Raw genomic sequence first — 12,042 nt, 5'->3', positions numbered from 1 at the left:
TCCCTTCTAGGTTCATGCTGTTTCCACTAAAAAGCATTTATAATAAACAGAAAAACTGTAAATCAAAGAAACACCAGAAAATTGTACCTAAAAATTTACAATTCTGCTCTCTCATGTTGATTTATAAAGTGGACAATATATGCTTAGTCTATCTACATTTAAATATATCTCACATTGATTATTCACAACTCCATTTCAGATAAATAGCCAAAGAACATTGATTAACTTATTTAACCAATTTTATATTAACCTATATGTGTTATCCAAATATGTACATTAAAATTATAGTTAATATTTAGAAATAATTAGCTGAAGAAAAAAGATTAATAAAGATGTTCATACATTTCATTATCTGCAGAAACATAAATTAAATTGACATGTGATAAGATCCAGGGAACAGATTGCCAGGCATGCTGGCACAGAGGAAAGTGATAGAAAAACAAGTGAAGGAAAATAAAGAAATCAATCATTATTTAACACCCCATAATCTTATTTCACCTTCTAAAACGGTGGTAATCAAATTTTGCTGTTACTGGTATTGGACGCATTTTAGCACTGAGAAGGGAAAGAAGTGCTAACCTTCCCTGCATATTTTTACAATTATCAGCTCACATGCCAGGAACTTTTTATTTGAAAAAAAAAAAAAAGAAATCAATTTTCCTTGAAGAAATCATATGGGACTGAGTGTGACTTTGTGTTTATATAAATCTTTATTGATAAAGAACCCTGCTACCTAACTTTGAAAGATCAATGATCAGACATATATAGTAAAAAAAAAAAAAAGACTTGATTTAATGAGAATCAACAAATGAACAGTTGGTGTACAAAAACATTGATACCTTAAATCAAAACTAGAATTTCCTTGTTCACAACCCGCCTAGACATAGAATGATAGGAGGATTTTTAACAGATCTTTGATCTGCACTGACATCTTTCAGATGGCCCAGGTTGACCAGGTCATGACTACGTTGACTTTATACCTTTTTCTTTAAATTGAACTGTACATCTGTTAAAGGTAGGAGATTTCAAGATTTCAAGCTATTCATGTCACAGACAGGCCAAAGTGAGACTGATACAACAACCTGCCTTTATTTGAAAATCTTTGGAGTTTGACATTCTTAAAAAAATACTAGCAGGATACTATAACCATAATTAGAAATAAGTCTGCATTTTTACAAAATTGCATGTGTCTACTGTGTTCAATGTCTCTGCAGAGTGTCACCAGTGGGTTCTTCAGTCTTTGAACCTGCTACAGTCCTCTTTTATTTTGGCAAGGTGGGAGGCTAGACACTGAGAAAAGCACACATTTGCACTGGAGAATGAGTCACATACTGATTTGAAGTCAGCCTCATTTCCTACCAGCTTATTTATCATTTCATATATATCATCAATCACCCATAGAATTATGACCATTAACAGGTGACATAAACAACACTGATCACCAAATATACACCAGCAAACTGCTGACAGCATCATGAACCCGGGGATCACCCATGCCCATAAGGACCAAAGGCCAGCACATGCCTTCTAATCCCTTAGAAAATCCAATGCAGCACAAATTGGGGAAAAAAGTTAATGTTGGCCATGATAGAAAGGCACTAGAACACCCTGTGCACCACAGACTGTCACATACTGGGTCGAGCAAACAAGGCCTCTGACCTGGCCTACAACCTCCCCAAATCCCAATCCGATCAAACACCCATGGGATTCGCTGGACAAATGAGTCTGATATTGGCAAAATATTATACTGTGTATGTCAGACAACATGCATGGTGGCATGATATTAAGCCACTTCACTTAACAGTTACTTATCAACAGCTTGAACTATGCAGAATCACCACTGTTTTCCATATGAAATTGCATTTCAGCACTTTGTAAGCAAATCATCAATAACATGACAGGCTCAATTACTCTTCTAATTTGCTGCTCAGGGTTAATTATAATTTAAAAAGTTTCTTCGTTTAAATTTCAGCTTTTCATTTTAGACTAGTGGGCCAGGTAACAATATTTAAGGACACACACTCACTGGGTATCAAAAATATCTTAACAGAAAAAATATTTTTACATGACTCATTTCCAATTAAATTTTATATATACAGTACGAGAGAGTGTTACATGGCAGTATGGTGACTTATTGGTTAGCCCTATTGCCTTGCACCTCCAGGGTCCGGTTGCAATCTCCAGGTTCTCTGGTTTGGTCCCACAGTTCAGAAACATGCGGATTACACTAATTGGTGTTACCAAATTGCCCACAGTGTGTGAATGAGCGTTTGTGTGTGCTCTGCAATAGGATGGCAAACAGTCCAGGGTGTACCCCACATTGTGCCCCAAATCTCCTGGGATAGGCTCCAGACGCCATGCAACCCTGTATACATGATAAAGTGGTATAGAAGATGAGTGAGTGGGCAAAATTTAATCTGATCTATTAATATCACAGCCATATAGATATTAGTATGGTACATTTTGCTAGATGTTCCTTCCACATATTTAATACACTTTACCTAGTGGTGTATGTGCAAAAAAAACCACACAAACACTTTTTATTTATCAAATAAATTTTTATTAAATAAAGAACATGAAAGACATGGCAATAGATTACACAATCCAGATTTTTAAACAGTTCTGAAATATAGCAGGTATTTTCATTGCATGGACTCACTGCCATAATCTTTAAAATAATATTTAACATTTAACAAAAGCAGTACATTCAGCTTAAACCAACCAATACAACATAAGTAATAAGATGGAATTACATTTAAAATGTGATAACCAAATGGCCTCTTAAGCAAAAATATAACCAACTTAGAGGCAGATAATGGCTGTTTTGTAAACGTACTGCAATAGCAATCAAAGTAATAACAAAAAGGGAAAGACTGCCAACTGGAAGTAATAATTTACGCTATATTTATATACCAAAGTGCTTGGTTCATTACAGTAAGCGTTCAGGGTCAACTTCTGCCATGTATGCATCCAGCTGGGCATCCAGTTGACTCTTGGTCATGGACATGTAGTCATCCAGTTGTGCATCTAGCTCCTCTCGCGTGGGGAGAGGACGACTGCCTGGTCTAGCATGTCTTCCAGCCAAGCCACGACCTACAAACATCATGCCCCTACCTGCTAATATAATCAGAAGGGAGTTTGTTCATATATTCGTAAGAAATGTTTCCCCTAAAATTCTTTTTCTATTTGTATATATTTACCACAAATTCTTTCACACTCTTTTTTTAAGCCACAAGTCATTAAAAGCTGATGAAATACACTGACCCTGATTACACTGCCAATAAAAAAAAAAAAACTTTACATACAGTACTACAGTCATTAAACTGGGCATTAAGCAAAAAAAAACATCTGAATGTATCAAGCAATTAGTGCACATTGGCAGTATTTAATAGTATTTAATAAAAGATACTAGTTATCTACAGTGGGGCAAAAACAAAATAGTTTTTCCACTTAAAAAGATGAGAGGCCTGTAATTTTCATTAAAGGTATATCTCAACTATTGAAAGTCAAAATTAAAAAAATCCCCCCCCCAAAAAAAGAAAAAAAAAAAAATCACATTGTAGGATTTTTTTTTTATTAATTGGTAAATTTCAGTCCTCCACTCGTTACCTGTATTAATGGCGTCTGTTTAAACTCGTTACTAGTATAAAAAACATCTGGCCACAACCTTAAAATCACACTCCAAATTCCACTATGGCCAAGACCAAAGAGCTGTCAAAAGACACTAGAAACAAAATTGTAGACCTGCACCAGGGTGGGAAGACTGAATCTGCAATAGGTAAGCAGCTTGGTGTGAAGAAATCAACTGTGGGAGCAATTATTAGAAAATATAGAAGACATACAAAACCACTGATAATCTCCCTCGAACTGGGGCTCCACGCAAGATCTCACCCCGTGGGGTCAAAAAGATCACAAGAACTGTAAGCCAAAATTCCAGAACACCACAGTGGGTCGAGTGAATGACCTGCAGAGAGCTGGAATCAAAGTAACAAAGGCTACCATCAGTAACACACTGCGCCACCAGGGACTCAAATACTGCAGTGCCAGACGTGTCCCCCTGCTTAAGCCAGTACATGTCCAGGTCCGTCTGAAGTTTGCTAGAGAGCAATTGGATGATCCAAAAGAGGATTGGGAGAATGTCATATGGCCAAATTAAACCAAAATAGAACTTTTTGGTCATATTTCAAGGAGAAAGAATGCCGAGTTGCATCCAAAGAACACCATACCTACTGTGAAGCATGGATGTGGAAACATCATGCTTTGGGGCTGTTTTTCTGAAAAGGGACCAGGATGACTGATCCGTTTTAAAGGAAAGAATGAATGGGGCCATGTTTTGTGAGATTTTGAGTGAAAACCTCCTTCCATCAGCAAAGGCATTAAACATGAAATGTCTTTCAGCATGGCAATGATCCCAAACACACTGCCTGGACAACGAAGGAGTGGCTCCGTAAGAAGCATTTCACGGTCCTGAAGTGGCCTAGCCAGTCTCCAGATCTCAACCCCATAGAAAACCCAGCGACATCACATTTGTTGCCCCAAAAACATTACTGCTCTAGAGGAGATCTGCATGAAGGAATGAGCCAAAATACCAGCAACAGTGTGTGAAAACCTTGTGAAGACTTACAGAAAACGTTTGACCTCAGTCATTGCCAACAAAAGGGTATATAACAAAGTGTTGAGATGAAATTTTGGTATTGACCAAATACTTATTTTCCCCTATAATATTTTGTCTCTCGTTGTTGAGGTATACCCATGATAAAAATTACAGGCCTCTCTCATCTTTTTAAGTGGGAGAACTTGCAAAATTGGTGGCCGACTAAATACTTTTTTGCCCCACTGTATATCCAAGATCTTTTACCTTTGCCTCTGAGAGCTCCTCTTAGTCCTCTACTTCGTATAAATCCTCTTCTGCTTATAAGAGGTCCATACGGTGGTGGAATCAGGCCCCCATTTGTGCCTAGTATCAAGTATCAAGAATATGCAAGAGAAGCAAAAACCTTTGTACAACAAAATATTTTTAAAGATTTAATTGGTACCAGTTCCCACTTTCACAATATTTGCAATGGCCTACTATAAATTCATCGTGATGAGCCTTGGGTAGTCAAACAGAAGGGCTTGGGTTTACCTGGGTGTGTCAGGGCGACCTGTAGTGATAAGCAGCTTGTTCCAAAAATTAATCAAATAAAAATCGCAGCAGAGCTACAGCTTTTTATAACTTGAGTCAAGTTCAACAGTTAATTTTTATTCCTACATGTTTTTGTGTAACAGCATAAAGTCATCTGACCGTAGTGAGGCTAAGTATTAGGCAATGTGGAATGTTAAAGTTCAGGACAGCACAATTAGAAGAGGACGGAAAAAGTACAGTTCGGTTGGGAGGGTTGTCAATAGAAAGCCTCTTCTGTCTAAAAAAACATGGAAGCAAACTGATGTTCGCAAAACTGCATCTAAACAATTCTAAAACGGCCAATTTTGCAGCCATAGGACTTGGGCACCTTGCAGTCACTGAGTCGACCATGAACTGCTCTGTATACCAGCGTATTCTAGAGGCAAAATTGGGTCATGCAATAGGACGATAATCCGGAGCACCCCAATAAATATACATTAGAATGGCTGAAATATAACAAAATCACGATTTGGAATAGCCTAGTCAAAGTCCAGACCTCAACCAATTTGAACCCCACAAGGCTGTGGTTGGACCTTAAGAGAGCAGTGCAAAAGCAAATCCCCAATAACTTCTCAAATAACTGAAGCAATGTTATAAAGAAGAACCAAAATTCCTCCACAATGATGTTAAAAATATCATGTTACTTCAAGTTATTGCTGCTAAAGGTGAATCTACAAGCTACTGAATCATAGGGGGTTTTGCCCATGTTTTGTATGTTTATTTTTTGACTTCATTTTTGTTCAAAGGTTAAACAGAAACTAAGACTCCGTCCACACGAAGCCGGTGCGTTCCCTATCCGATCTTTTTTTTTCGTGAACACGGCGTCGTCTCAAGAAATATCTGCGTACACACAAAACCACTGAAAACGATGTAGTATATATGCCAGTCCAGTATGGGGCGCTGTAATTCTGCCATAGAGATACACTATACACGGAGAAGAAGACTTTGAGCATACGCATAACCTTGCGCGCTGTATACGAACCAAGATGGTGTTGTCCATTATCGCTTGTTGCTCATAACAGTTGCATAGAAGCAATAGATTTTTCTGTAATAATGCTAGTAGGCTTTGTAGCAACACGAACACAATCATGTAGTCCGCCATTATTGTTGTTGCTGTTACGTGTGACGCAGCCGACACGTGATGTGATGACATCATCGTTTCACAAAATATACGGATTGGCCGTACACACGAAGACGCAAGGGTGTCGTTTTCAGATTTATCCACTTCGGAACCCGGTTTAAAAAAATAGCAGTTTCAGTCTCCTAAAACGCCGGATCCGTGTGGACGAAACACCAATACGATAAAAAATGTATACGTATACAGCGAAATGCGTCTCCATGTGGACAGGCCCTAATTTTAAGCTGTTAATAAAAACATGCAGTGTTTAGGAAATAGACCACTTCAATATTATTAGCCATTACATTGTGCAATTGTCTAATGAAACTTTCAGGGTAGACATCTACAATAATAATAATTTCAATATTTTTCTTTGTGGAATCGCAAGAAAAGCTTTACACCCAAACAAGCACTGAAAAACACTATTTTAAATACCCCCAACATCATCTGTGGTGTCTTTGCTTTACCTGTTAAAGTTTTAATCTTATGTTCAGCTCATGATTTTGTTCAGCTCAGCTCATGAACTGCACCTTCAGCACCACCACACTAAGCACTGGGGCCCCACAAGGCTGTGTGCTCAGGTCACCTGCTGTTCACACTGCTGACTCACGACTGTGTAGCGACACAGTTCGAATCACATCATCAAGTTCGCTGAGCAAGAACGACGAGACAGCGTACAGAGAGGAAGTGCAGAGGCTAACGGACTGGTGAAAAGACAACAACCTGTCTCTGAATGTTGACAAGACAAAGGAGATGGTTGTTGACTTTAGGAGGACACGAAGCAACCATTTGCCGCCAAACATCAACGGCTCCTCTGTTGAAATCGTCGAAAGCACCAAATTCCTGGGTGTCAACCCGAAGAAGGACCTCAACCTGGTCCCTCAACACCAGCTTCCTGACCAAGCAGCCCAAGCTCTTCTTTCCGAGAAAACTGAGGAAGGCCCAGCTTTCACCACCGATCCTGACAATCTTCTATAGAGGAACTATCGAGAGCATCCTGAGCAGCTGCATCACTGTCTGGTTTGGGAATTGTGCCATATCGGACCGCAAGACCCTACAGCGCATAGTGAGGACAACAGGGAAGATAATCGGAGTCTCTCTCCCCTCTATTAAAGACATCTACACCACATGCTGCATAAACAAAGCCACCAGCAATGTGGCTGATCGGACACACCCCTCTTACACACACTTTACACTCCTGCCATCTGAAAAAAGCACCGAAGCATTCGGGCACACACATCCAGACTGTGGAACAGCTTTTTTCCACAAGCCATCCGTCTCCTCAACAAAAAGGGACTGGACTGATAAACACACAAACACACACACACACACACACACACACAAACATTATCACTCAGCTTAACTGAGTCTAATATAAAAACGTATATAATATAATAATATCTAACATAAAAACGCTGAAAAAGTAGTATCAGCTCAAATATGCACATTCTTGCAGGAAAACAACATCCTTGAAGAATTTCAGTCAGGTTTCAGGCCCCATCATAGTACAGAAACTGCACTAGTTAAGATTGCAAACAACTTGTTTTTAGCTTCGGACCAAGGCTGCATCTCAATACTAGTCTTGCTTGATCTTAGTGTTGCATTCGACACTATAAATCATACGATTCTCATAGATCGCCTACAAAATCACATAGGTATTCAGGGACAGGCATTAAAATGGTTTAGATCATACCTGTCTGATCGATACCATTTTGTAGAGCTAAATGGAGAATCGTCTGGTGTAACGCCAGTGACATATGGGTCACAAGGGTCAGTTTTAGGAACTTTGCTGTTCTCAATATACATGCTTCCCTTGAGTAACATCATTAGAAGACATGGGATTAGTTTCCATTGTTATGCTGATGATACGCAATTATATATCTCAACAAAACCAGACGAAATACCTAAATTGTCTAGATTAACCGAGTGTGTCCAGGACATAAAAGATTGGATGACCAATAACTTTCTTTTACTAAACTCAGACAAGACAGAGATATTACTCATCGGCCTGCGTTTAGAAGGATGTACTGTTACTACTAGCTCAACAGTAAAACACCTGGGCGGAATATTACACAGTAACTTGTCCTTTGAAAATCATATTTCCAATATCACAAAAACAGCCTTTTTCCATCTTAGAAATATTGCCAAACTTAGAAGCATCTTATCCGTATCTGATGCAGAAAAGCTAGTTCATGCATTCATGACCTCCGGACTGGACTATTGTAATGCATTACTAGGTGGTTGTCCTGCATCCTCAATAAACAAGCTTCAGTTAGTCCAAAATGCAGCCGCCAGGGTTCTCACTAGATCCAGAAAATATGATCATATAACCCCAATATTATCATCCCTGCACTGGCTACCTGTTCAGTTTAGAATTAATTACAAAATAGTATTACTTACATATAAGGCTTTAAATGGTTTAGCTTCCACATACCTAACCAGTCTTCTGATACACTATAATCCACCACGCTCCTTAAGATCACAAAACTCTGGACTTCTTGTAATTCCCAGAGTTTCAAAATCTACAAAAGGGGGTAGTGCTTTTTCATATTTAGCTCCAAAGCTTTGGAATAGCCTTCAGGACAGTGTTCGGGGGGTCAGAGAGTTTCCCCGTTAAAAAGTAGACTCAAGACGCATCTCTTTAATCTGGCATACATGTAACTCATCCCATAACTTCATACTTCAGTACATCTATCCTGAATGGCAACTACGCTAATTCTCTCCATCTTTTCTGTATTTTTCTATCCATCCCGAGGCATCTGGAGAGTGTGCACATTTGCACATGCACTTTATGTTTTCTGTAAAAAAAAAAAAATATATATATATATATATATATATATTTTTTTTTTTTTGAACAAAATGTAGAAAGTTTTTGTTAATTTATATTGTTAATTTATGTTGTCAGGTCAATCTGTCTTGTCTCCGATAGCCAGCTAACTAGGCCTCGTAGTTAGCTAGTTTAGTTTTTCTGTTAATTTATGTTGTAAATTTATGTTGCATGTAGCACCTTGGCCCTGGAGGAACGTTTTTTCGTTTCACTGTGTACTAACTGTATATGGTTGAAACAAAGCCCACTTGAACTTGAATAAAGCCTACTTGAAATTGCTTGTAACCAAATTGCAACAGTCATGTTGATGATATGAGAAATAGGATTAAGACATAAGAAACAATATTTGTGTACAGACATATATAGTGTGTTAACATTTAAGCCACTCACATCTTTGTGAAAAAGCTCCCCTCAGTACCACGCTTTTTCCCCTTGGTCTTCTCCAGGATCTAGACATCCCATGCAGGCCACCCCTCATCATGGGGCCTAGCCTTGTCTTAATGCTGCCCTTAAACTGATTCTGTTTCACACGCTGGAAGTGAAAGATTGAAAGATGCATTAATAACACAACAGCTGCATTAGATTCAACAGTAACCCAAGCCCAGGAAAAGCTGTGAGGGAACAGTGTTATCACAATTCACTAGTTTACTCTCTCGCATTCATTCTGTACCCGCTCTTATGCTTTATTGTGTTGTGGGAAGCCCAGGGGACTTAGAAGAGGTGCACCTGACCAGGGTGCCAATCCATTGCAGAACAAACAAAAAACAAATACCCCAAGTTGCAAGCAAGTTCAAGTAGGTGTACTACTTCACTTCTTCTATTTGTATTGTATAGTAAAAGAAGTAAGTTTTACCAAATTGCTCTGAAGGGCGGCCAGAACCGAAGGCCGATTGGCCATCTGCTGAGCTAGACGCTGGTTCTTCACTGAAGCGGTCAGCTGCTGGGGCACTGCATCCATGGTGTCAATCAGGGGCACCTGATTTTTCTTCAGCATCATGGTGAATCTACAGGAGAACAAAGACAGAGAGAAAAGAGTAGGTGGGTTTACATGGACCCTAATATTCGAAACATTATATTATTTCTTTACACAAGAAAATAATATAATGTTTACACAAGTGGAGGTATGTCAGATGACCTGACAAATTTCCAGAAAAGGAAATTTTGCTTTCATTCTTGAATGTTAAACTCTAAGAACAACCCTCTCCCACCAGTTGTTACTTCAGACCATCATCCACTGAGGTTTTTGATAAAGAAGAGCATTGATTGACTCATATTTCAAAAGTAATAAAACATCTAATCGACCATAATGCAAAAGGTGGGGATCATCGGGAAAGGCAGGGAGCATAACCTAACCTTAAAGTTTGAAAAAACAAATAAATGAATACTTCTGTCCTATACCTGGCAGGATAAACACTTCACAGCATGCAGAACCATTTTGAGGATGTCAAAAAGTTCGATTCTGATTAAATGCTTTGAGCAAATTTAAACGCTCATCTTGTCAGATCAGCGATGGGAATTGGAATGATTTCAACTGGATTGAACCGATACTGTCCTTGTAAACGTAGCTAGTGAGAACATCAATGAAACATGATCTGTTCAGGCTTTTACTCTTAATAGAATTTGATTCGCATAAAATTGCAAAATCTACATGTTTGGACTCAAGAATAATTTCTTTTTTTCTGTTCTTACCGCTCATCTAATGACATGGAAGAGGTGCTTTTCAGCAAGACCTGGGAGGATGGCGTGGTCATCTTTAGACACCAACTCTTAAAGGGACAGAAAAAATTATGCAACATAAGCAAATCGACAATCTGGATACATTTTCTGTAGTGTTTACTATTAGCAAACTGATCAACAAATCTCCATGACATTTCACATGTTTTACTTGTTAATATACAGAAAAAGAAGTGAGGGATAAGACAATAAATTGAATGCTATAACATTGAACACTCTAGGCATGATTTATGCAAACTGTTTTTTTTTTATGTAATAAAATAATGCTCTGAATTAGCAACAAAAAAACCCGTTTTGTTAAGAAGCAGATAATCTGATATTTATTTTATCTAGCTGTTGTAACTGAAGATAATTGCTAGCAACGCCATTTCTGTCAAATAATAAAGTTCAATGAATACTACTAAAATGTCTTTCGAGAAAAAATATTAGTGTACTATATACCTTAACTTAGGTAATAAATTATAACTATTAATATTAATAGTTAAATATTAATATTAACAGACAAATATACAAATCTGTCCAGGGCGAGTTAGCAAGCTAACTTCATGCTGTAGCATTTGCAAAATACCTTCCCACATTATACTAGATGTTAACATGGAATGATAATATTTTAAACTGAATATATTTAATATATGTGTGTAGGTACAGAATTAGTTACCAAATCTTTCTCTGCAGAAAGGTGAATAATCTTGGCGGCTCTGAGGTGTAGGAGAGACTGGGGCAGGTGGGGCAGGTTTATGTCGCCCGCTTTAAATCGTGCGCCTTTTCTCTGCTCTCTTGGCCCACAATTCCCTGAAAACCTCCTACTGTAGCTGCCAAAAACACAAATAGTAAACAAGTCAAATTTTACAAACATTTGTGTGCACACACTCACACCGTGTACCTTTCTTCAGGCGTTGGGAGTCACTGGCAACATAATGCAGACTTAAGAAACGCTATATTTTAACTATGCGATTATAAGGCAGTAAGATGTGCTAAGATCAGGTCTGATTTATTTCAGGTTATTTTAGACCTAGTCCAAGTCGCCCTCTAGTGTTTCTTTCGTGTATTACACTTTTTCATACTAAAATTATAAATTGTTTATACATTTCAGCATTAGCAAGAAAATATCTGTATATTTAGTCCATCCACCTAAGAACCTCTGTAGTCCAACTAGGAGGCCTTGGGGCCCAGTGGTAACCATTGTATTTATTCCCATTT

At 38.3% G+C, this 12,042-nt stretch overlaps 1 protein-coding gene across 3 annotated transcripts; it reads right to left on the bottom strand.

Moving 5' to 3' along the window:
- Nucleotides 1–2,543: 2,543 nt before the first annotated feature.
- On the bottom strand, nt 2,544–11,645 carry chtopb (chromatin target of PRMT1b). 3 transcript variants are annotated; one of them, XM_053495231.1, is made up of 6 exons: nt 11,501–11,645; nt 10,798–10,874; nt 9,962–10,112; nt 9,499–9,640; nt 4,859–4,957; nt 2,544–3,117 (listed from the first exon to the last, which is right to left on the bottom strand). In XM_053495231.1, the coding sequence occupies exons 2-6, from the start codon at nt 10,857–10,859 to the stop codon at nt 2,930–2,932; spliced, it is 642 nt and encodes a 213-aa protein (XP_053351206.1). In that variant the 5' UTR covers nt 10,860–10,874; nt 11,501–11,645; the 3' UTR covers nt 2,544–2,929. The 3 variants fall into 3 exon arrangements, with proteins under 3 accessions (XP_053351206.1, XP_053351204.1, XP_053351205.1); XM_053495229.1 differs by having other exon boundaries at nt 2,544–3,114; nt 11,501–11,571; XM_053495230.1 differs by lacking the exon at nt 4,859–4,957 and having other exon boundaries at nt 11,501–11,571.
- Between the last annotated feature and the right edge of the window lie 397 nt (nt 11,646–12,042).

The sequence above is a fragment of the Clarias gariepinus genome, chromosome 4 (genome assembly GCF_024256425.1).
Source record: "Clarias gariepinus isolate MV-2021 ecotype Netherlands chromosome 4, CGAR_prim_01v2, whole genome shotgun sequence".
Classification (NCBI taxonomy): Eukaryota; Metazoa; Chordata; class Actinopteri; order Siluriformes; family Clariidae; genus Clarias; species Clarias gariepinus.
The sequence above is the reverse complement of the archived record's forward strand: the minus strand, read 5'-3'. Positions and strand labels throughout refer to the sequence as shown.

What these genes read in the sequence shown, in the direction of transcription:
- chtopb (XM_053495231.1), bottom strand. Translation starts at nt 10,859, where the DNA reads ATGACCACGCCATCCTCCCAGGTCTTGCTGAAAAGCACCTCTTCCATG. An exon ending in TCCATGTCATTAGATGAGCG is followed by an intron (nt 10,113 to 10,797) that starts GTAAGAACAGAA and finishes GTTCTCCTGTAG; the next exon opens with ATTCACCATGATGCTGAAGA. An exon ending in GGGAGCTTTTTCACAAAGAT is followed by an intron (nt 4,958 to 9,498) that starts GTGAGTGGCTTA and finishes ACTTGATACTAG; the next exon opens with GCACAAATGGGGGCCTGATT.